General features: G+C 43.4%; 1 protein-coding gene across 1 annotated transcript in view; it reads left to right on the top strand.

The window, feature by feature from the left end:
- The window catches only part of T265_00542 (hypothetical protein), a gene marked incomplete at both ends in the record, with an annotated part of 42,116 nt that extends 24,003 nt beyond the window's left edge, over positions 1-18,113 (top strand). Inside the window, 4 exons of the mRNA XM_009164346.1 lie at positions 8,304-8,428; positions 15,571-15,783; positions 16,415-16,477; positions 17,932-18,113. Coding sequence (XP_009162610.1) covers positions 8,304-8,428; positions 15,571-15,783; positions 16,415-16,477; positions 17,932-17,979 — 449 coding nt within the window. The remainder of the gene's footprint in view (positions 1-8,303; positions 8,429-15,570; positions 15,784-16,414; positions 16,478-17,931) is intronic.
- Positions 18,114-25,277: the final 7,164 nt, after the last annotated feature.

Below are 25,277 nucleotides of genomic sequence, written 5' to 3'. Positions count from 1 at the left end.
TCCCACCAAAATATTGATTAAATGTGAGTATACTTGGATTTGTGAGTAGTTACTTTGGCCCGAGAATTTGAGTCGGTCGATTGCTAAGTCAACACTTTCCCTGTTACCTGATCCCCCCATTTCCTGTAGAATGAAAACAAAATCCATATTACCAGTGGCCCACAGGCAACAAATCCAAGTATTGGTTCCGTTTCCTCAGTCCTCCACAAATTTCAACCATACTATCTATTTTTTGTTTACCTATGGAAACCATAAATCAGACTTTCGTTTTATATTTAACCATCTCACAAACGAATGGGATTCATACACTCTGTTTGTCAATATTTGTATCAATAAAACTATGTGCATATTTATCTCACCTGATAGCAGAGCTAACAGTAGTTGGCAAAAAGCAGTCCATCAGAATAAGTATTAGCAAAACCGTCATTATTTCTGTAGGTTTGCAGAGTTTTCCCCTCCAAATTTTGTGAGCTGGTTGCCGCTGTGTAAGTGCAACTCTTATCATGCGCTAGGCCCTTCTTCGAAGGAGATTATTCAGACAACCGGACGTTATCCTGACGCAACATCTTGAATAAGGAATATCACATCTTGATTGAACGTCACCGTCAGACTAAGCCAATGAGTGGTTGATTAGCTAGCAGTGATATTACGCCATCGGATGTGGACAATGAACTGCAGTTTTTACCAACTACAGAAAAAAGGCGAAGCCACACCCAGCTGAAACATCCAGCTCATTAGTTTTTACACCAACTACCATGTTATTTACGAACAAGCGCAGAGTGTCCGTCAAATGTAGCAAAGTAGTGAGATAGAGCTCACTTCATTATTCGACTCGGTTGACTGGACTGTTCTCCTTGATGCGCTTTCCCACCAAGGAATTCCCCAGAAGTTTGTGGACATAATACGTTCTTTGTATTCTCAAACTTCTGGATGTGTGTGAGTATTGGGAGATCTGTGCAAAAGTTTTCGTACACAAAGTGGTGGTGCTCAATCTCTCCTTTTTTTATTTCATTTCCTGATTATTGAGGTAATGAAACGAACGGTAGAAGATTTTAAAACCCCGGTGGTCAAATAGCCTGTGATAAAAACCTTGTCGATTTGAGATATGCAAACTGGGATATGCAAACTTCGAAGAGAAGGTGCAGGTGCTTTTGGATGGACTGATGAAAGCCTTTGGTATCCAATTTGCATCCCCAAAGTGTAACGCCATGCTCGTGGACCTGCAGTTACGGAGTACGCCACTTTAAATCCAAGGGGAGGCATTCAAAGTCGTAAATCAGTTTACGTACGTTAGAAGTTGTATTAGTTTTGATTTTAGTGTGACAGATCAGGTCGATCTACAAATCTGCAAAGCTCCGGCCGCGCTTGTTAATTTGAGACACCAATGGCGCCAGAGTGCTCTATCCTTGAACCTCAAAGGATGTGTGCATCAGGCTACAGTGCGGGCTGTTTTGTTGTATGGCGGTGAGACTTGGCGTGTTTGAACAGCAGACCTGAAACGTCTCCAGGTGTTCAACAATCATTGTTTCAGGACGATAGGTCGTGTGGGTTGGTGTCGGCGAATCCGCAACCAGGTAATTAGAAAACGAGTTTCCGGTTGTGCAACAGGTACTTCCAATGCTGTTTTTTGAGTGCCCAATACAGAGTGGTGGAAACAGAGAGATGATCAACGCTCGAGATGGCAGAGAGGTATGTAAGAGCTTACGAACGTTTGGCTTGCTGTCGGTGCTACTTTCCTACCAGGATGGGGACCGCATGATTCCCAATGCGCCTGGTCAGAGACGCTGCAAGATACGGTTGCCGATCGATATCAGTGGCGTTCTTGTTGTCAGTTCCTATCCAGATTGCCTGAGTAAATGTCTGGAGGTGTAGGCACCTTTGAATGAATGTACCAATAGGCAATAAGTCCCTTACCCGTCCACCCTTATTCTTTTCTTCACAATATGGCTTTCAAATAGATCATGGTTGTACGGTAACAAAGCATCAGTGTTGAACACTGATGTCATGCTGTCCATGTTGATGATAATGATGATGAACTCACTTCATAAGTTTATTCCAACGATAGTCTGGGAATTGAACATCAGCCTTTAATGATGTAGAAACCGTAGGAAGAACTAAACATCAATTAGGCTTTGCGATGTTTCATCAGGCAAACGCGCATGAACTTACATCTAACAGAATCAAAGAGGCAAAATCAACACCTACCCCTACAGGCGAACTACAATGTCACACTGAATCCAAATACTCGGTCGGATGTCGTCCTGGTGGCTAAGCACGTTATCACTCTGTTTTCGACTGAACAAATATTTGTTCTGCTAACGACACCCACGGAATCAATGCTCAGTGGCGAAGCTTGCCCAATGAATTCCTACCCTCAAGCCAGAACACACACTGTTTTTCCAATGGTGGCAATTGTTTGGTAGCTCCTGTCAGCTTTGTTTAACTAGTAGCAGATGGGACCATTATACCACTTTTTACTGTGATCAAAAGATAACGATGTATTATTATGTACTGGAAGAGGGTCAGGCGATTTTTGCTGTATTCTGGAAGCTCTCTTGATGATGGCAAGTAGCACATATTTTCTTTGTGCAGCTTTTTGCGCTTTTACTAACAACTGGGGTGATTTGCGTCACACATCTTTGTGAAGCTGATAAGATTTCGAATTCAGTTCATAATTACTTGAACTTCGTTGATAACTATTGTAATCATCATGCTTCTCCGAGGACAGATGCGGAACCAGACCCAAACATTTGGTGCAGTCGTTCAGCTATAACACCCCTCCAATGCCTAGCTGCCAGGCTATCCCAAGGAGACACGGGGGCTGGGATACTGCCAGGTTGCCCAAGCCTAGACAAGGGAAGTCGAGAGGTGGTGGTCGGGTTCGAACCACGGACCCTTCGGTCAGAAAATTCGCGCTCTAGCCACTTGAGCCATCTCGTCCTCCATTTGGTGCAATATTTGAGGCCCGTACATCTACCTGACTTTTGAGTGGTCTCTGAAGTGGCTACACCGAAGCCTTAATATACTTGGTTTCTGTGACTTGACCCGATTCTCGTTAGTTAATTGACTGGATAATCTGCTGTGAGCGACACTTTGCATTTTGCTTCTCGGCACTACTTTTACGGCATAAGCAGGGAGAGTTTTTGATAATAATCTGTTGATTTTTTCTAGTTTGGGCCAGGTCATCCTATTGGGTTTTGCTACGAATGGCACAGGACGATGAATCTATGGAGAGCTCAGAAACGAGACTTAGCCATTCATCTGCATACCAATTTAGTTTTGATAAGAGACCCAACTTAAGCTCTGGTTTACGATGTCTTTCTTCAAATGAATGTATTACACTGTATTCGTGGTGAGTCTCCCGTCAAAATCAAATTAGTATACAGATGAGTGTATAAGTCAAATATAATCCGCTTTTGATTAAGTGGAGCCTAGGGTTGACAGAAACCCCGGGACTGCGCCTGCCTGATGAGCCTCAAGAAGGGCGAAGTAGTGTATTGCTGTTGCAAAAGGTAGCTTACATCCTGCTCCACCAAATGTGTTGCCCATCTTACTATTGAATATGCGGGACTCTGTCGACCCCGCGGTCCCAGCAGCTTTTGCAGTCATCTTATTCCCACATTGAACTGCTGAATTTTTCTGGGTTTTGTTAATAGGTCTAATTTATGACGAAGCTGGTTACTGATTGGATGATAGTCGCAGAATAGATGACAAATGACTACTTTGAGATTATAGTAATATGTTCTGGAACAGCGATCCACCGTGCGTCCACCGTCCTTCTAAGTGAGACTTAGTAGGCTGCAAGGGAGTAACCGTGCAAATTCCATCCGACTGGCTGGGATTATGTGGCCAAGCGTGATTGGCAGGCGTATCGTGCAGGGATGCAGAATATGGACTTTAAACTGGAATATCAAGCGGTGGAACACCAAACGGCGTACACGAATCGACTTTACCACACCCACTTGATGAGTCTCAGTTAGGGCTAAAAGCATAGTGAACTGCTTTCCCGAGATAGGCAAGGCCTGCTTTCTAAGCCGAGATTCAGTGTGCAGCCATTCACCCTTGGTGCTTCTTAAACGTATGTGTCTTCCTTAATCTGTACATCACGTGAACGGTCGTGTCCACACCAAACGTCGATGATTGGTCAAAATCAATAGAAGCACATTACTGTATAGCGCACGGCAGGATTGAGTTGGAGCTAAACTGAACTAGGCAAGTTTTCCAGATTCAAATGGGACGTCAGGCTATGAATCTTTACTGACTGTCGGCCATTCCCTATCTACACTTTCTTATGCCTCATGCGATGCGACATGGCTTGTTTGGTTGGCCAGAATAGTTAGTCAGAAACCGAAACGGCTAGCTGTAGGTTCATTGCTGAAGACCGATTAACTTACTTGCTGCTCAGTGTTCTAGCCAACCGGCCTGTGGAAAAAATACAGTGAATCACTCTAGATTTATGTCATCACGAAGAAACTCACTTATTCAGAGTAGGACGCCAACATCAGAAAATCAGTGCAAGCGCAAACCAAGTCCAAATTGGTTATTCCAGTTTTCCGGCAAACTCTCAAGGGAAATTTTTACAAACGAGCTGGTTATTGTTGGTAAACGAGGTTGGTTCCGCATAAGCTTTTGGAGTATATCGAAGAATAGTTGCAAGGACTGTTTGCCGACCAGATGCGGTTGAACAGGAAACTCGACGTTGAAAAGCGAAATTCGGGTGCGCATTTTCAGTAAATTGCTCAGTCTTTGTCAGAAAGTCAAGAAGAATGGAACCAAGACAAGAACTCTTAGTACATATATTTCCTCAAATGCTGGGTGGATTTTAAGTGACAAAACTATTCTTTACCGGATATGTATTGTGTTCTGTTGAGTTTTATCGTATCCCAAAAAATCTTGCACCGCTCATCTCCATCCAGTGCACTTTATTTCATACGCTCCGACATTGATCAGCTCCACAGGGAGGCCCAGCATCCTTGGCAAGATTTCCTTTCCGAGCAGGGCCGCTTACATTAAGAATAGTTCTAAGTTTCCAACGCGGGCTTCACCCAGCAGATGAGGAAAACCTACCCTGAGAAGTTGAGAAGCGCCACACAAATTCTTCCGTCATAATCAGGACCACTAAATGTGTCCACGTCACACAATCCTGGGGTACTTCAAGTCCGCAACCTTCCACACAGAAGTTGAAAATCACGATGTTGAAAGGAAGAAAGCGTTTGCTGCGGGGTTGTTTACTAGAGGAACACTAACTGAACAGTTACAGACTATGGAACAAGGGAGCAAAACTCTCATCTGCATCTTGTTTATAACACTGAATATCCATCTTCTCCTTGAACCCGACTTCCTCAACTTTTCTGGATATTCATTGACTCTTACTCAAATGAAAGCTAGTGCTACAAAGCGACTCCACAAATTCCGTAATAGATCTCACTTCTCAAGAGACTCGAAGTGGATTTCCGAGAAAACATACTACTCGCATGCTTCATCAGTAGCATCCACCGTTACACTATTCCCGGAGTAGGTTGCAGCTGGTTTATCCGGCTAGGGCGAATGTGTCCCAAAAACATTTCAATTTTTTTCATTCGGCAGCCCATTCTGCAACGGCGTGGTTGGATCGTGACTATGCGGTCTTATATATATAACGTCGATTAAATGATCCATTATACTATAACTTGCATAACATGACCGTGTAGTTCATTTACTGTGGTTTGAGCTCACGTGAGTAAAACAGTTGGGTAAATTCGAAGACAATCACTCGAACAACTGAGACACTATAACGAACATTTAATCGATTTTTCCTCTATTTAACCCCACAACATGTCGTCAATTCAAGTGAGATATTCCGTATTCTCCATAATACGGCGTTAGCTGGGTAGAATATCCATACAGTTGACAAGTTCTTGGTTACTGTTCAGGAACAATTCTCTTCCATAGCGATGGGCAGCACGTGGCATCTGATGATCGGCTTTCTTCTGGTTCCCCAAGTTATTTAAGCTAGGTGTAATGGCTCATTTTTATCCATTGTGTTTAGGTTGTCTTTCTTACTTGGCTTATGAAGGTCTTATACTCATAAAAAATGTAAAATTACTTCAATGAGTGCTCCCACTTATCTGTTTCGCACACTTGTTCATTTTCCGTAGTTGAATCAAGGTTAAAAGTAATCAGGGTATTCTTTATCAAGCATGGCCGTTTACCTATTACGTGCCCAAACATTACTTGTGAGCTAATAGCTGCAAACTTACTCAAAATCCTTCTAATTCTTTGCTTACGTAAACAGTTAAAAAGGTTCTAACTATATAGCCAGACGTGCGGGCGAAAGTAGCATATTCGGGTAATGAATGTGGACTTTACTTCAATGGATACGACACACACAAAGTGCTGAATAAGGCACACACTATCAAAGAGTTGAAACGATAGGCCTGGATCAATAGGCATGACATGTCGCTACCTTCAAATGCCACTTGAAAGAAAATGCTTGTGAATGAAATCAGGGTAGAGCGGAAGCTGTGGGGCTCACCAGGCGATCCTTACAAACCCTCTCTAGCAAGTAGCGACAAACAGGTTGAAATTCTGGTTCGTAAGTGATACCGACGGAGATGCCAGTCACATTCAGAGACATTCAAGTGTACCCAGCCATGAGAGTAAGATCTCGAAGCACTTTGTCCGATTATAACCATTTTAACTTCATCCAGCCAAGTCCTGATCTGTTCATCGAAAGATTTTTTCGAGGACCGATTGAATTGGCAAACGCCACTGGTTTTGAGAGACCCCCAAATTAATCTGGCAGTTTGCAATGAAGCGTTCAAAAGTATCGAAACCGAACATTCGAGCTGCACTACAGTTAAACCACGGGACAAACTCAATCAAATTGTGCTTCGTATTTTGCGAAAAGCTTTCGCAAGTTATGTGCCGTTTTCTCTCCCCCATTTGGATCCAGAACCCGAAAAGTGTTTTTTTTAAATGGGCTCCACATCTAAGGAATTAGCGAATATCTTATTCCTTATATACCTATACCTTATATGCTTAATGTTTTCTCCTCACCTGGTTAACGAACTATACCCTGTTAGCCAACGGTAGATCATTGAATCGAGCTAGCGCATACATATGGAGATAATCGTTGGGTTCTAATGCGTTCTCGCTTTACTCTAAACGAGTAACGCATTTGTCAGAAACTACTCATGGAATGCACGAGCTAATCCCCGTATTTATTAGAAAATTTACGGGGTATTCATGGTGCTTCACCTGTTTTGTTTTGCTCAATTAACGTATTGGTGAGGAATAGCCTATCTTTAGTGAAAACCCAGGCGGATATAATTGAATAAATATAGTCTTCACTGTTGTGAGAGTTTTCTGAAGAGAGGCTACAGAGCGAGCCAATGGGACGTGGTGGTGAAGGGTGAACGTCTAACGCGGACCTACCGGAGCATTCTAATAGATCGTACGAGTGGCAGTCACACGTTCCCTTTTGTTTTGTTTGGTTTCAGTGCAAGATAGCAGGTGTTTTCTCGACGCTTGGGGCAAACCATATGACGCAAACAAATGTGCAGACGGAACCCGATTCGTCACGGACAGACACCCTACATTCCAGATGTCGATCGAACATACGAACACTACTAGATTACGCCCCATTTTAATAGCACAAAAGCACTCACCAAGGTTAGGCTTTCATGTGAGATAAAATAGGTTCCACAGCTTTGTTGTTTCTAAACCACTGGCTTCTTTCTTCCATCTTACCAATAAGAATGTAAGATCCAGTGTATCGTTAAACTGATTCTAAGGTGTACTTTATGCTGTTCTTGAAGATAAACTGGGGTTGAAAACAGTGTTGCCCAGACAAGCGGTCACAATTCAGGGTCACATGGCCTAACGACTTTCTGTCCCAAAAGTATAGTCCTGTAAAATTTGACAAAGGTGAAATGAGATCGGATCACAAAGTTACAGGATGTGTTGTTAAACTCTTCCAATAAACAAGCCACTAGATCGACCGGAACCATCCGCCAGAATCCATAGATTCTGTCTTGGTGACGGTTTCCTTATCAGCATCTGGTCATTCACGGCCTCAAGATAGTAGTTTTCCGACCTTTCATTGCGAAATAGTCGGACGATCCACTGAAGCTTATTCAATCGCATCAAACTCTATTAGGATAGAACATCACTTCCCGGGGACAGCTAGGTTCGTCCTAGTTTTATTCGAGAGATTCTCTCCCAAGAGGCATCAATTTAAAAAAAGCTGTTTTCAGTTCGAGCAGATGGGCCGAATTCGCTCTATTTTCACTTTCCCTTATTCTGAATTATTTTCGTTTCAGAGGCTGAACTGGAAGAGATCGAGAACCACATTGTCCGGCACAAGCCAGTCGGGATCAATACTCTGTTACGAAAAACACAATTTTCCAGGAAAGAATTACAAATCATGTATCAGGGTTTCAAACAGGTATGTTTGCAGAAACCGTGAATGGTGAATAATATACCCTATTTTGAATTTACGTAAGGCTCTCGTTTGGGTTCTCAAAATTATTGTAAGTCTTCTGTGGGACGTTGGAGAATAGAGTTTAGTAAATAGGCAGGTGCCCAGAATTCTGAGACCAGCACAACTACATAAGTAGTTAAACGACCGTGTTTTAAGCACGCAGCAGTCAGTCCTTGGAATTAATGCCACAATCTATTATCCAAGCAGTCGCGGTCGCAGTAATTAATACCACCTGGGAATTTGCATTTGTTTGGTCTCATCTTCGCCACGGCAAGAACTCAGTAAGGTGGATGTTCAAGCATAATTTTCAGCAAACCTTCACGTAACAGCTTTTCCATGCCATTTACATCAAAAAAGGTCCTGAAGAAGTCTCTCGAGATCTGCACGCAACGCCAAATGATTGTTAAAAACCTTGAAACCTCGAAATCGTCGTTTTGGCCATTTAAATCTTGTTTTAAACCAATTCTTAGATACGTTTCCTAAGGTTATGCACATATTAGCAGAAAAAAGTCAGCTTTTCTGGCCCAACTCGACAAGTTTGTTATGGCGTTGTGTGATTTTTCGAGGAATGGCGATGTTAACACAATTCCTTGACAGGTTCATTTCCCAATCATCCTGCCCCGCGTTTTAATTTTCTCTATGTCTTCCTGTATCTTCTTTCTAATAAAGGAAACGGTCGTTTAACGGCCAGTTTGTTGAAAGTGAAAGTTAAAATAGTTTTTTTCTAATAAGCTCAAAAGTTACTGCGTGACTTTTCAAAAAAACTTGGATAGCCCGCTCCTAATTACGAAAGTTATCTGATGGCTCTTCTGTACTCGTATCACTATGCCTAAGTATACTGATTACATTTTTATAAACGTGTACTTGTTGGCACCGTGCACCTGCATGATATTTTAGTTTGCCGGCATTTTTCGACTACTCGTCAGCATTCCAGTAGCATGTTTACAAACGTTTTTCACAGCCGTGGATGATAAACATGGGACAGTCACACGAGTCTTCGTATACAATGAATCGAGCATAAACTTCCTGGGCTTTTACAAACCGGACTTTTATAGAATAGCATCGAACTTTTACAGAATGGGGCCTTGTGTCATGTAAACAGGTACGAATCACCCAGTGCTTTGATTTGGCACTGCAGTGCGTTCACAAAACCACCAGTTTTTAGACGGTTGTTTTTATTATTACCAGCTTGCTTGTTTTCCATTCAAATCATTTCTAATATTGATAATTTTATCTCTTCATGGCTAAATAGGAATGTCCTGCCGGTACACTGAACGAAGAGGTATTCAAAGATATTTACTGCAAATTTTTTCCACAAGGAGGTGAGTAACAGGTGCAGAACATGTTTTCATTTAGACATTTGGTCGTTAACAACTGCATGTGTGAGTGATTCTTGTAAATAACATCACACCTTAAGTTTGATGGTCCATTTTATCCAGACGAGAGACGTGCTCAAGTGGTTTTTTAGTGACAGGTTATATGCCAAATGCGTCCTATTTGAAGGTTGAAATCAGTGCATTAGAAAGGTGTCCGTCCTTGAGTTCTCATTCGCGTTTGGCAGAGCTTGAACCCGATCAAGTAGTCTGAGGTTGTTGGACGCTAAAGGACAATTTTGAAATTTACTGGATTAAATAAACTTCATTTTCACCCTGAAAAAGTTCCCTAATTCTTGAGGTGGGATGTCGATTTGGATGTTACTGAACACAGCTCAGGTCAGAATGGCAGCGGGCCATTTTCTGAATGAAGAATCAACGGAACAGTTGGGAGTTGAATTTATCTTTGTTGTTGGTAAAACTTTCTTGGTATTTGCATCCGCTGGAGACGCCGTTAATGTCGTGATGCTTTGCTGTACGCAAACTTGGTATCGCAGGCAGTTTTATAGTGCTATGTAAGGCTTGTTGTGCTATAAGGAGTTGTTTGCCCCTGGAGATTGCCCACTGGGACGCATTTCATTGTTCACTAGAGGATTCCCTGTTTGTAGGTTTGTTTTGGGGAAGGTCTGTCATACCGGAAGAAAACTTATACCCATAAGGTTCTCATTCACTGGTTTGCATTTGAAGGTGGCTCACCAATGGGCCGCACTGGTCTTAAAAACCCAGTACCATTGAATTAATATCCCTGAGAGATAAAATGACGAACGATGGTGCTGGACCTCCACATTCAGATCACAGTCGGCCCACCGTGTTTTCAAACAGAAGCACGCGCAAGTTGCTTATGCGATACCTACGGAAATTTGATTCGGAGGACAACGTCCAAATGTTGTCCAGATCTATTATCCGACAAGTCTAAATGCCATTCAAAGCCTATGCACTTTGACAATATCGGACAGCGTGAACGTGTTGCATAGGAACGCATAACTGCCCAGATCATTGTATCGTTCTTTCACGATCTTAAGGACTGAAACTAGATGGACGGCATCGCCAGAGGACCCATGGCTGCCAGGATTGGAAATATTGCTGGTAATTGCATTCACACCGATTTTGTTTGAGCTATTCTCCAACTCTCTGGACGGAGCTGTTGTGGTAAGCCCGCACCGAAGAGAAGAAACACTGATTTCAAAGTCACCCTCGTTAGACCTCGTCATCCGCACTTATCACTGGTTGTGTGAAGATTCGAACCCAGGACGTCTGATATACGAGGAGAGCGTGTTACCATTGTTATAATGACATGTTTAACGTTTCTCTATCTTCACATCTGAGCGGGTGACTATGTCCACAGTTGAGCGACATGACTGTTTTGGCACAACGCATTGAACAGCAACCAGTTCACTCTCCCGATTGTGTAGACGTGATAAGTCAGCTGTGCACTGGTGGTGCACTGGTAACACTTTCACCTCGCATGTGAGATACCGAAGGTTCAACTACCAGTCGGGTCAAGTAGATGCACTGTTAACGAGTTCGAGCAAGAACGAGTACAGTGCCTTCTATCTTTGGTGTGGATTCACCGGAAATGTCTCGTTAGGACAGAACAAGCATGATCTAAATGAAACCCATATGAAGGCGAATTCCACGTATTCCGCCATCACTCACAAGAATTTTGGGTGCCTTAAAAAACTTCAGTTTTCACCCCTTCGCTAAATGGCATGAGTCAAAGACCTCCCTGGGTATCATTCCCAATCCCCGTGCGTATGCACACTTGTGCTGAATGACTTTCAAGTACTTTTGGTGAATGTTACAGGTGAATAAAATCACACTTCTAACCTTTGCGACAATCCTCGCAGAGCTCTGGATTAAGCGAGACGTTTGAAATTCCAGCCCGGTTCTCTGCTCGTTTTTTATATTTCCAACGGTCTGACGATCCGTTTATGTCAAGTCGTTATTTAAGAAAAACCATTCAGCTGTAGCACCCTTTCGGTGCCTAGCTGTCATGCACCTGAAGGAGGCACGAGGGCTGGGATACTGCTAGGTTGCCCAAGCCCTGACAAGGGACGTTTGAGAGGCAGAGGTAGGGTTCAAACCACAGACCTTCCAGTCAGTAAATGAGCGCTCTAACTACTGAACCACCTCGTTATTCAATCAACCAATAATGGGTGGTGTGACTTTATCACAGAAGTTTTCTTGACTAGCATCTTTTGCCTGTGAGTACCGGATATCTGTGGTAAATGAAACGACGATCTCACTTTCCAAGATTTAGAACATTTTCTTTGAAGATGTTTTTTTATGGATTATCGTTTGCTCAAAACGGCCAGTTCAACACGTGTGCTTTTTTCAGATGCTACAATGTATGCTCAATTGGTCTTCCGTTCATTTGATAAAGAGCACAACGGAACTCTCACATTTGAAGTACGTCCTTTTCCCAACCCTTTTCGTTCAGCATTGAAAATGTTGCGATAGTTTTGCTAGTACGTGTAGCGAGTGACTGAGGATTGTGCGATAGACGGGGCACGATTACAACAACGTCTCTTTACAAAACGTCAGACAAGGTGTGCAAACTTTGCCCGACCTTCATTGATACGAGAAAGACGACCGACGAAACGATGAACTGGTCAGGATAACGTGGCCATGAATGCTCTAGTTTTTTACTGAACCCACACAAGATATTAACTATCTAACAGATGTTGATAGGAACGTAACAGGCCGGTACCAGTGAATGGTACCGGTACCGGTACCGGTGAATGGTGTGATTTCACCAGGATCGCATTAACAGCGCACGAAATGGTGGCCTGATTATGCACACTGCTTTGAGTTGTCCCTATTTGTTTTGAGTTGCCGAATCCCTGTCGTGATTCATGAGATGGGCACTGCAGATGCTTTCCAGCATGGCAGAGAATCTCGGCAAAGACTGGTTCTACTTACAAGGCAAAATATCGATTGGAAGTAACAAAATACCGGATATTTTAGTAAAGAGGTTTCAGCAAGGTTGCTCCAATGTCTCGAACTCAGCTAGTCGGTCGTGACCCAAAAGTACATAGCAAAGTAACTACAAAACATCCAGTGAATGTACCGGTACCGGTACCGGTGAATGGTGTGATTTCACCAGGATCGCATTAACAGCGCACGAAATGGTGGCCTGATTATGCACACTGCTTTGAGTTGTCCCTATTTGTTTTGAGTTGCCGAATCCCTGTCGTGATTCATGAGATGGGCACTGCAGATGCTTTCCAGCATGGCAGAGAATCTCGGCAAAGACTGGTTCTACTTACAAGGCAAAATATCGATTGGAAGTAACAAAATACCGGATATTTTAGTAAAGAGGTTTCAGCAAGGTTGCTCCAATGTCTCGAACTCAGCTAGTCGGTCGTGACCCAAAAGTACATAGCAAAGTAACTACAAAACATCCTCGGGAAAGTATGGAAACTATTGTCTATATGTTTGTCTCAAAATAAAAATATACTTTTTTTTGTGGCTCTCTGGTTATCAAAGTCTCACTTTTCAATTACGTGATTATTTTAACTAATGAACGTTGAATACAGCTCACGTTAGGACTAAGAAATTAATCGATTGTCTCGATATAGCCGTTAGACATTCTATGCGTAGAATTCTTATTGTGGTTGGATTCGAACTCTGGACATTTAGCATCTGAAGCGAACGTCTTTCCTAGATGCAAGTCAAAAATGGGAATAGACCTTTCTCACTGTCTCCCCAAATGTGTAGAGAAGGCTCATTGTGCCTGCAAGCAGGTTTCAGGTTTCCGAACAAGCTCAGAACGATGGTAGCATGCTGATAACTTGATAGCAACTCAGGCCGTTTGAAGTGTATGTTACTTGTATATCACTGTAATGTACTACTCATAAGGTTGCTGAAAATCTGCCGACAGCCTGAGAACATCACAAACGAGAGATTCAGCTGGGTTCCAGGTGAATCTCTCGAAAAACTAAATTAGTTTGCAAATGAGTGTATATTCGCTAATTTCGTGCAATCTGGTTTCAAGTAGAACATAAGGTTGACGGAAACCCGGGGACTGCGCTTACCTGATGATCCCTAAAAAGGGCGAAACCGGTCGCGGGCTGTCGATGGAGTTTCAGCAACCTTGTGAGTAGTACATTACAAAAGTATGCATGTATCGCGATATCTTGAATATTGTAGCGACTGAATCATGAGACGGACTGGTGCAGCACATTCAGTTGCCTGAGAATATTACAAACGGGAGGTTTGGCTGGGTTCCAGGTGAGTCTCTCGAAAAATCGAATTAGTTTGCAAATGAGTGCATATTCGTGGATGTCACCTGGTTGGTGAGCCATTACGCTCAATTGGTTTTGTGATGAATGGAGACGACCGCCTGGGTGGACAATAATTTAATCGCTGGAAAACTCCAACATACGAGTCCTCCGTCCGTGCCAGTAACGAAACTCACCAGACATATAGGGTAATGCAAACTAAGTTTTTTCCACAACGTCTTGTTTCTTCACATCGATGTACTGGTCTGGCATCAAACCTGTGAAAATCTGTCGGGCGTTACTGTCAGCCCCTAATCCTGGTTTAACTGGTCAGCCCGATGCCCTGTGCCCCAAGTCAAGTGAGACTGAAAACGTGTGTTTGACTACCTTCTGTAACATGCTCCTGATTTTTTGCGTGAAATTATACTGTTTTTGAGTAAGCTCTTGTTGTCTGGTAATCATTTCTCAATGCTATTTAAAAATTTTAATTGTCACTTTTTTCCCCATTGTTTTAAGTTAAATTTCAGTTTAAATCATTCCGGTCTGACCAATGTAATCCGAACTATGTATGAAGAAAGGCGATGACTGCTTATTTTGCCACACAGCATAAGGCTACTATTGAAAACTCTGCTCAACTCCCGTTTTATCGTTCTTAGGGTTTATCAGATAGACGCAACTCTCTAAGTTTCGTCCATCTCATGGTCTGTCTGAACCGAAATTGGACGCAATTAATAAAAGCTACTTCATAGCAAACTTCTCTTGACACAGCAGTCTACTTTTAGGGTTGTGGAAAGCTCTCATCAACGCCAATGAGGAGATTCCACTCATCAAAGCGTTTTGTATATAGTTGGCTAAGGAGACGTTTGAATAACTTACTTCATCTCTGAGCGTTCCCATCAGAGAAGATACGTATCGAGTGACATGGGTTCATCAAAGGCTCTGTAGTAGCCCTACGTTGATTTCAGTACTGTACATCTTTCTGGGTGCATTTCAGATATTTTTGTCCGTAATGCAACCCAAAGCTGAAAAGCGAAGGATGCGGGTACATTTTCATAAAAGAAACTACTCACAAGGTTGCTGAAAACTGACGGCAACTTGGGGACTGCGCCTACCTGATGAACCCGAAGTGGAAGGGCGAAACCGGTCGTGGGCTGTCGAAGAGTTTTCAGCAACCTTGTGAGTAGTTTCTTTTATGAAAAAGGACCAAACCCTTTTTGACCTCACATATAGTGTCCTAGTTTCCGTGCGGATATTCATGGCGCACATGAAGGGGAAATCTGTTGTGTTTTGTCCGGTTGGATTGTGTAGTGTCGTTCAATCACAGCTTAACCAGGAAGCCACACTCAAATGTTTTTTTCAGTGGTTTCCACCCTGAAACTCAAAGCCTAACTGTTCATCCTAAGACGGTTCTTCCGCAATTAGCTGCGTCACTTTTCGTCTTTTGTGAGAGTTGAAGTAATCCATGCACTTTGAAAGATCGATTGTTGTTCCTCTTTATCGTTTTATCTAGCAATTTATCCAATCCCTTTCCACACTCACACATGGGAGCCAAACAGACAAACTCGGATGGGCTTTCCGCCTGTATGATGTCAACGGAGATGGAGTAATCACACGCGGAGAAATGCTCAAAGTTGTGAATGCCATCTATGATCTTCTTGGTCGGAATACTGAGCCACCAATCGGTGAGAATACGACCAGTGAACACGTGGACAGGGTGTTTCGGGTGGGTTTTTTTATATTGTTCATCCTGGAAATGACCAATGAATAGGTTGCGTACGGGGAAAGTGTTACGAGAGTGACACACGGGTTGGATACTTTGTATCGCTCTACAGACTGAGTGAGGTGTGAATAGAATGAGCTCAGAATTTGATCTATCGAGGTATTGTCAGTCTTACTCCCAGTCACAAAGGTTCCGTTCGGTACAGTTTTTTGTGTGTGGACAAACCATGAGTCCACTCAGCTGGTTTGGTAGGTTGCGGTCCAGCCTAGATTCCAGGTTGTTGGTCGCTGCGATACCCTGGTCAGTCTTGCCGGAACAAGCGTTCAAACTAGCACAGGGACACTTGATCCTCTTCTTGTGGACGCGTTGGGTTACACCCTGGCCTTAACAAAGTTTTACCGTTAGTTGAAAACAGATGTGTAGTGTAGGGATACTTGTTTGATTTTGCTGTTCTGTAGCTTTTATTTGGTCGTACACATATTGCAATGTCATTGATCTCCGCATGCATTTATCGATCCCTATTGGTTTCATTTCCAAAAATTTGCTTTTTAGGAAAAAGCGTTGACATATTTGCATGATGTGTTTCTTTAGTTGCGTTTGGTTGACCGAGTTCCTCGGGTTGTTCTCATTTTAGCGCCTGGATCTAAACCAAGATGGCGTGATCACATTGGATGAATTCTTGGAAGCATGTAAAGATGTAAGTTGATTTTCTGTGCAGTGAATTCAGTCGTATCATTTTTAACACTTATCAAATTGTACGCTGAGTGCTCGGCATACATCCCCATTTTCGGAAAGAGGCTTACGGGTGATCTCCTTTGGAAGGTAGTCACTTCCATAGAAGAGTTTCTCAACCGGCGAAGGAATTGTTTGTCAGCTACTATAGAGATTACTGCCAGCTACCACAAAAGCAGTCATGAACTGACCAACATAGATTGGACCTGTTTAACTCCCATCGGTCAGTGCATGGCCGATGCACTTTTCTGCATACTCTGTACACCATTCGCCAAATAAAGTCTAGAGGACAATCACTGCTTCAGTGCACATGAAAATGCACACGTGGGTGCCAATCTAATGTACAAACTTATGATGTAAAGCAGTCCGTAGTTCGAAGCTGCGGAGCTCAGTGAGTAACAAAATCGATCGTTCCGATTCAGATCCTCATGCGTTTTCGCGTATTGCTGACTACTTGGGGAACTTCTTCATATTACATCATGCAGCATGACCTAATAGTCTGCGGTGCCGAAGACAGTCTGTATTGATTTTTGATAAGTGATCTTCGGTTAACTTATCGTTTTTATTATTCATGTCAAACATGACCGAATTGGCCAGCTAGAAATATTTGGTATCGTTCAGCTGCAACATGCTTTCGTTGCCTATCTGCCACGCCACCAGAAGGACGCTAGGATACTGTCAGGTTGCCCAAGCCTAGACAGACTGGGTTCGAATCACGAACCTTCCGGTCAGTAAATTTGCGCTTTAACACCTGCGGCATCTCGCCCCCAATGCTTAGTATGCTTCTCACCAAAGGTCCAAACCTTTTCTCTCCCGAAAGATGACCAGACAGAAGCCTGAAAATAAGTCAAATGAAACCAAAGTTTACTCGATGTTATGTTGGTGTGCAAAACCATGATCGTTATGAGAGCACTTGGCCACTCCACTGGGACATATTAAATCCACTTCCTTCCATCTTGTTATTCAGATAATTTTGTTGACTGGAGCAAAATAACAGAAGTATTTGTGTTAAATGAGTGTGGTGATTAGGTTAGAATTAAGTCGCCAAAACTAACTGCTCCTAATACGTACAATTGGTTAGTGAATATAGTCCTTACATCGTGGAACCTGCAGCGTATTTTTCTCGGAAAACATTGTTCCAACTTTTCCGCACTCGCACAACCAGTAAACAACCGCAGTGTAAATATTGTGTTGGTGTGTCGGCAAGCGTTCTGCCTTTCTACCGTCAATTGGACGGCCCTCACGGCATGGTCACGTGTTTAACGTAGCTTCCGCACTACCTCCACCCCTAACAGCTGGCAAGCTAACACCTCTTTCCAACCGTTAAGCACTGTTTCGTACCCAACTGTCGATTTTGCGCATCCTTACAGTGACCTAGTTATCACACACATTATTATTGACCTACTTCCTTTCCAACAGGATCCTACGATCTGTGATGCACTTGGGAAACTTACAACGATCCTGTGAAAACGCAGGCGGGTTTTACGTCAGCTCGAATTCCCAAAGGGGTATATCACCCCATGGTTGTAAATGCATGCTCCTCATTTACGGATAATCTTTGTCATTTGTTCCTGAATCATGATAAAAAATAAACAAAGCACTTGTTCGCTGGTTGTCTTATTTGCATAATGGATCGGTAAAAGATTTTTGAATGATTAGTCCCAATAGGATTTGTCCTTGAGAGCAGGTCAGATCGACTCCTTCTGAGGTTACCCTTTCGACAAACCACTATAAGCGACCATATGACCTGGTTATTTGGCTCTGACAAATTATTTTGTAATGTAGTCCAGCCTATGATAGTACACAAAGATATACACCATTTGCAATATTCAAGATATCCAAAATCCGTCCTACCTCGATTAGGAACCAATCGCCTTTGGGTATTTGCAGATAATAATGTCCGGCCAACCGTGAAGCTCATTGATGGAACTGACGAACCTGAACTGTTGATCTATTAGACAAAGCAGTATCAAATCAGTGTGAACTCAGCCATACTTGTGCGGTACCGAACAGTGTCTGTGATAGCTCAGCTAGCAGACAGTTCCCTAGATGAGCGGGAGGTAACGGGTTCGAATCCCATCCAAGAGATTCAGCTTTGTGTTGTATTTTTATTTTCAAAATTTCTCAGCCTTCCGCTCCCTCCCAAAAACGTGACTGCAGATCGCTGGACTAGTAGTACTCACAGCAAGGGTTAAGTCGCACGTCTGGTTCGTCTTTCTCGATTGGTCTTCCTGTTAAATGGTTGCTGTAAACTTACCACTCTGTTCACTATGCGTTTTTAAAGTTTGTTTGTGGTGATGCTATTTTCAAGGTGGTATGCCATTTTGCAGTAGCAAACCACGAGCAACAAAGTGAGTTTCGGTAGTGTACTCCGAATGTGACCATGCGCTTTTTTTCTTGGGATACTAACTGATTCATACTCGCCGAACTCCTTTGATAACGCAGCCTATATAGACTATCACAATTTCGCCAGCGACCTCACTAGTAAACACGCAATTACACCACTATCATGCTATTTAGTACAACTGTGTGCAATTTCCACTGAATTTGCAGAACGATGTAGTTCGGATGTGCACAAAAGAGTGGTTTTTAGGTTATCACGGCGGACCGATTCCTATGCACTGGTGTTCAGTAATCAATCAACCGTTCCATCATTGTTAGACTGATTGGTTGATTTCTTGGCATCCAAACCCACTAGCCCCACCCCTCTTCCCACGTGTGTTCAGTGCGGTTTTTTTTCAGGTGGGACAATGGTACTGCTTTTCTATATGGGCGTTCTGGCCCAGGGTTTGAGAATTGAGCTCAACAGCTCTAGAGTTTTCATGTTGGTATGAACAGACCATCCAACTGAGAGCCGCGATCAACGAATCATAGATTCCTGATCGGATCAACCGGCAGCGGCAAATTCCAGGTTGTATTGAAACCGTAACAAAAACCATTAATACAACGGGGTAATCATTCTTTGGATGGCCTAGAGCGAGATATTTCAGCAGTTAAGGCTTTAAACTTTCGTCTGAGGAGTCTATGGTTCGAACCTAACCATAGCTTTTTTGATTGCCTGTATCTAGACTGGTAGTGTCCAAACCCTTATAAATCGACGAAAAGTTCCAGAGCTCGAGAATTTTCAGAAAACACAGCTCTCATTGCACAGTGAGCATGATGAATGAAACGTACCAAACTATTTTGATCCCTTCTAAATTCATGGCAAAAAAGTACACCCTATACCACAGTGTATGATGTTACATTCAACGACTGGAAATAATGGCCAAAGGATCATGAGGTTTCTCCAAAGTGTTTGGTGTTGGTTTGCACCATTATGGAGGTGTAAGGTGGTATTTCAAACGGTTCCTGTGCACGTCATGCATTGAAGGTTGTGATGTTTGTGTCTGCTGTTTCTTCATGGACTCGCAGCACATATCAGTGGCAATGTCTACAAGCCACTTGTCAGTGACGAAAGTTCTCATGAACTTAAGTTCAGTCATCAATCCTCTCTACTGAAGTTCACTCCTACTTCTTTATGCAAGGAATGCGTTCAAAGAAACGGATTTGGTGTCTTCAAGTATGTTTACTTTGCGAACATCAGCAAAGCCTAAGTGAGGAAAGGCTTCTGCCATTCAGTATTACTCATAAGGTCAGAGAAATTCACAAGTCTCGCGTTTCTTGGAGCTGACCAAGCAGTTTGTCCCATCAAATAGGTGTTGACAGGACGCAGCTGAAAATAACCTAAATAGTTCATCCATGCTATCCTTCAACTAAATGTGCGGTGATGAAAATACTTCCTTATCTTGGAAGAAAGCGGCCTTTTAGCAGAACGTTTAGCTGGTGTATACGATAAACCAAATAAAAGGAAGGAGGCTTTCTCTGCGGATTTCCTTCGCGGTGGCCCAGTCCATCTTCCGATGGCCTCTTCTGGCCGCATCCAGCCTTCGCCCGGCCCCAGAGAAGGGTCTTCAGCGCCGCCAACTTACCCCGGTCGGTATCCAGCCCAGCAGCTCCCACAGGAAGGTCCGAACATCCCCATCCTCAAAAGGGTTGTGGCCACGGGATCTTCATCCTTATCCTGGTCAAGGCACCAAATGAACTCCGTTTGGATTTCCCGTCAGTACCAAAGTATCTTCTGTGATCCGTCTTTTCCAGGGGTACCGGTGAAAACCTACAGTGCCTTGAAAAAGAACATTGCCTCTATAGCACACCAATAAAATTAGATTTACTGCTAGACTACTGGTAGACTTTTTCTTCTGCGTCCATGGCCTAATTTCTTCCATCATGCGAAGCGAAAAAGAGTAACTCCCATCGATCCAAAAACGACAAAGTATACAAAACCAGATGGGCGATTTCGACTGAATATCTGACATATGGTGAGGAAATCGTTTAGATGTCGGTCCTCTGTGAAACGTTTAGTCTTTTCTCGAGAAGAATCAATGTGTACGTCTTAGCTAGGCAGGATATAGCAGCTAAGAGAGGGAAAGTATGCGCTACTGGTCACCTCAGGCGATGCGCTTACCTGAAAACAAGGATGATACGAAGAATGTCTCCAACCTAGAGCTAAAGGTTTTCGGACAAAGACAAAAACAATTTTGGATCAATCTGTAAGACCGATTTCACAAAATGAGTGAAACTTCCATCTGAGAAGTAGTCACTCGAGTAGCCAGTTTGTACTCAATCACGTGGTTGAGTAGCTGTTCAGCCACTCGTGGCCAAACGGTTACGTTTAAACTAAGAGCCGGGAGTTCACGGGTTTGTGGCTTCCTGGAGTCTCGTGAGACGCGCGTTGCTAATGAAAACGGTGAAATGATAAATTATAACGACATTAGTAAGAATGGTAGAGTTGTACAGATTGAAAATCAGCGGATGCCCTCAAACTATCAACTAACCAGCGGTTTTGGTGAGGACCAAAAACCAACAACGAACATAAAGGTCTCAGAACAATAGCACCCAAAGATCTAAATGCATTCGACAGGCTCACGCGCCGACTTAATCAACGTCATCAGTCAGCTCATTTGTCTATAGTAACCACGTGCATCATCATCATCATCACCGTCATAAGCATCTTCAGCCATACAGACCGCGTACTTGCCACATTTTCGTTCGCCAGTGACTTGAGGAGACGGGCTAGATAGCTGCGTATTAGAGGTAGTAGCCGATAAAATTGATATGTAAGCCCAGGGATGTCAGTGAAAAAATCGGGAGCGGAGTTCTGCATTGAGAGCAACAGCCTGGATGCGTGAGGCTCGTTGAGGATATGTCAGACGAAGTCTCCAACCATTGATGTGTCCCATCTCGGGGTCTACATCCATGCAGACGGTAATGGCCAGTGCAGCTGAGCTTGTTGTTAATAGCTTCCAAACTTCGCTATTTCAACTCCCATGGCTCATTTTCACCACAGGCGTGGTTTTGCCGAAATTGCTGTTCGAGAAGGTTCGTCGAATAGCATACCCCAGCTAGACCCATGAGTTGTGATCAGTTCATCTATTGTGAGCGAGGTACTTCTACCAAAGACCATTCGGCTTACTCCAGCATTACTGATCCGGTGTCCCCACCAGAATCGGGTAATGCTCTGAAGACACAAAGATTTTGACATCCTCGGCTCGCAGCTACCGGGTCTCCGACCCGCATAATATTATGGGGCACAATGCAGGCTTGTAAATTCTACCCTTGATGAATGAGCTGATATTACACCTAGGCCACAGGTGATGCAGGATCAAAATATTTGCTCGGATCCTCTAAGTTGGGATGGAGATATCTTTGGCCATACTAATTGGAATGATGCAGCTGTCTAGTACCTCAGTCGACTAGTCCACATGCACGAGGTTAGGGTTGGAGTTCACCCGGTCTTGGAGCAGCACTCAACGCTTCACAGGTGTGAAGAGCACGCCAAACCATAAGGCAGAATTATTTAGATTATTTAACGTTTTCTTTATTATAGTGACGTCATATTCAAGCTGAGCTATCTCGTCCGCATACCCGACATCCGTAAGCGGATGACCCGAGAGAATTTCGAACCCACAGGCATTACAGGCTGCGACTGAGTCCCTAATGATCATACCAATGGCGATGGTGAACAGGAAAGATGAAAAAGGACGGCTCTTCTGTCAGCACTTGGTGTGATGAAATTAGGCGAGAGCTTCCCGTTGACCGCCACAAGTCCACAGAGGGTGGTCTACGGCGCCTAAAGGAGAATCAAGAATTTATGGGGAATATCTTTGCTCCATGGGCACCGTCATAGGTCCTGGCTGTCCACATGGTCAAAAACAGCTTGCAAGTCAAGGATAACAAGCATTGTTGTTTGCTGAAAGCAGTGTCGCTGTTCCAGAATCTGTCAGAGGGTGAAGATATGATCGATGCCTTCTTTTTCAGGACAGGACCTGGCTTCGCGGTCATGTTGCCCACTTGTGCTCAGCCAACCTTTAGAAGATAATACCAGATAGAAATTCGAATCCACAGCTTCCAGACTAATTCCAAGGTAGTTTTTACCCTAAGTTTGCGTATCCCTTTTGGAAACAGGGATGACTGTTAATATGCGTCTTTTCGTAAGCGTTCTCCCTTGACTCCATATCGCATCACTAACTTTTGTTAGATTCGTCACCAGGGGCTTTTGACCTTTTTTGAAGAGGGCTGAACCGTCTGGTCCTAGTCCCTTCTCCCGTTTCAGCAAAGCAGTATAACCTCACGATTTGTCATGTTTTATCCACGTGCTCACTAGCAGTACACTGTTAGTCTATTGTAGAAGATCGTTCACCTATCTCAGATCGATACTTCTAACCTACAGTGGATCCCGAAGACTGTGGATTCGCACGTTTCTTGCTGACCTGAGAGGGTCTGAAGGAGAGAGAATAGTCAGGCGTGCTCGCACCGCGGCGTGATCCGAGTTAGGTTATGTGTCTCAGAAGGAATGGCAGTCTTCAACCGTGGCTGTCCGCCGGTGGCTGGCCAAAAACACTTGATGACCAGCACACAATTAGAGGAATCGCTGTCCGTAGTTTGTGTGATGCGTATCGATTTCGAATCGACCATATGCGATCCTAAGGCGCTCGGACGGCCAAATTGAGCATTCATATCGCCCGCACGGATAACAGTATCAGTATTTCTTGCTTGACAAATAAGCCCGAATAAAACTCCGTTGAAAGTATCCTTCTCGACATCACGATTGCAATCCGTTTTGGGGATGATGGGACACTGGAAACAGTTTTTTTTATGTTGATTGGCATTAATCCGGATAACCAAACGGCGCAAAGACGACTGTCCACTGGAATCCACTCCAAGAAAGCGCGTTCAGCTCTGGGATTGAGTATACTTCCCGGGCCATATATTCGCTTCTGGATCACCGAACAAACGGACAGTGACGTGGTGAAATTTTGGTCGCTAGGCTGCATTCATTGGTGAGTGATCAGGTGGCCGTTGGTGTGTTCGTCAAGCTTGGCAACTGACTTGCACCTGATTGATTGTCAAACGGAGGGTGAAATGCGAAAGGACTGAGTTCTTCCTTGGTGCGTGACCACACATGGGTTTTGTACGCCTGTTTCATGGAGACATCATGCATCAACTTTAATTAAGTGTAGGTTCTGGGTAAATAAAACAAATTATTCAACTATAGCACCCTTTCGATGCCTAGCTGCCATGCCACATGAAGGAGGCATGAGGGCTGGGATACTGTCAGGTTGCCCAAGCCTAAACAGCAGAAGTCGAGAGGCAGAGGTCGGGTTCGAACCACGGGGCTTCGCTTCCGTTATTCGCACTCTAACCACTTGGACCTTCCCGCCCAAAGTTCTGGGTAAACATTATCTGATACTAATTTGACAGAGTATAGACGTTGGAAGTTGTCATGTAGGAAAGATCTCGTGAGTCTTACTATATTATTTGTTAATTGTCAATGGGAGCCTGGTGAGCGCGTCACACTGGCCAGGTAACTAACAATCAAATGACCCGGCACCGTTTGCTTGTGTGTAGAAACAGATTGGGAAAGGACATCGTTAACCAAATGACTCTGTGTCATTCACGATACGACGTTTTCGCCATAAGCTGGCCATGATTGTCGATCGGGAATACCTCCACCCCACATGCACATTAATGCAGCAAATTTATAAAAAAAATGTAGAATAACATCGGTAGATTCTACACAAAGTAGGCTCATGCAAGGTAGAAAAAGTTTCAGTCACTTAGAATGAAGAAACCTAAACAACTGGATCCAAGTTTCAGAAGAGCTTGGTAAACAATCGGTAGCTTTTAACTGATCAACGTTTCACTTTTGAAACAAAAGCTTCATCAGGCCAAGTGAGCAGGTCACCAAGTTTTCACAACACTTACAAGCCCACGGAGACCAACGAAATTCCAACAGTGGTATCCGCGGTGAATCATCAATTGAAGTACCCTGAAGAGGGAGATAAAGGAACCAAAACCGATGGGAACTACGTTGAAACTCCTACAACTCATCAGTTCGACACTGACCGACAGGAGCCGTTAATTGACATTCATCACTGATTTAGTGTGATAATCTAAAGAGATCTTACTGATTTGTTGGCATTAAAACATGGCCATTTGGGTGACCTGATCACTTGGCCTGATGAAACTTGTGTCAAAACCGAAACGTTGTCCAATTGAAAACTACCGACTGAAACGATGACTTGCAAACTTTCTCCAACAGGAAAGCTACTTTTGAAGGGCTTACTATGAAAAAGCACTGTAACAAGTCTAGGTTCAACAGACTCTTGGCTGTATGTACTATATATATATATATATATATACTATATATGTACCATATATATATA

This window comes from Opisthorchis viverrini, assembly GCF_000715545.1.
Source record: "Opisthorchis viverrini unplaced genomic scaffold opera_v5_5, whole genome shotgun sequence".
NCBI lineage: Eukaryota > Metazoa > Platyhelminthes > Trematoda > Opisthorchiida > Opisthorchiidae > Opisthorchis > Opisthorchis viverrini.
Note: the sequence above shows the minus strand (reverse complement) of the source record. Positions and strands in the feature narration are given on the sequence as shown.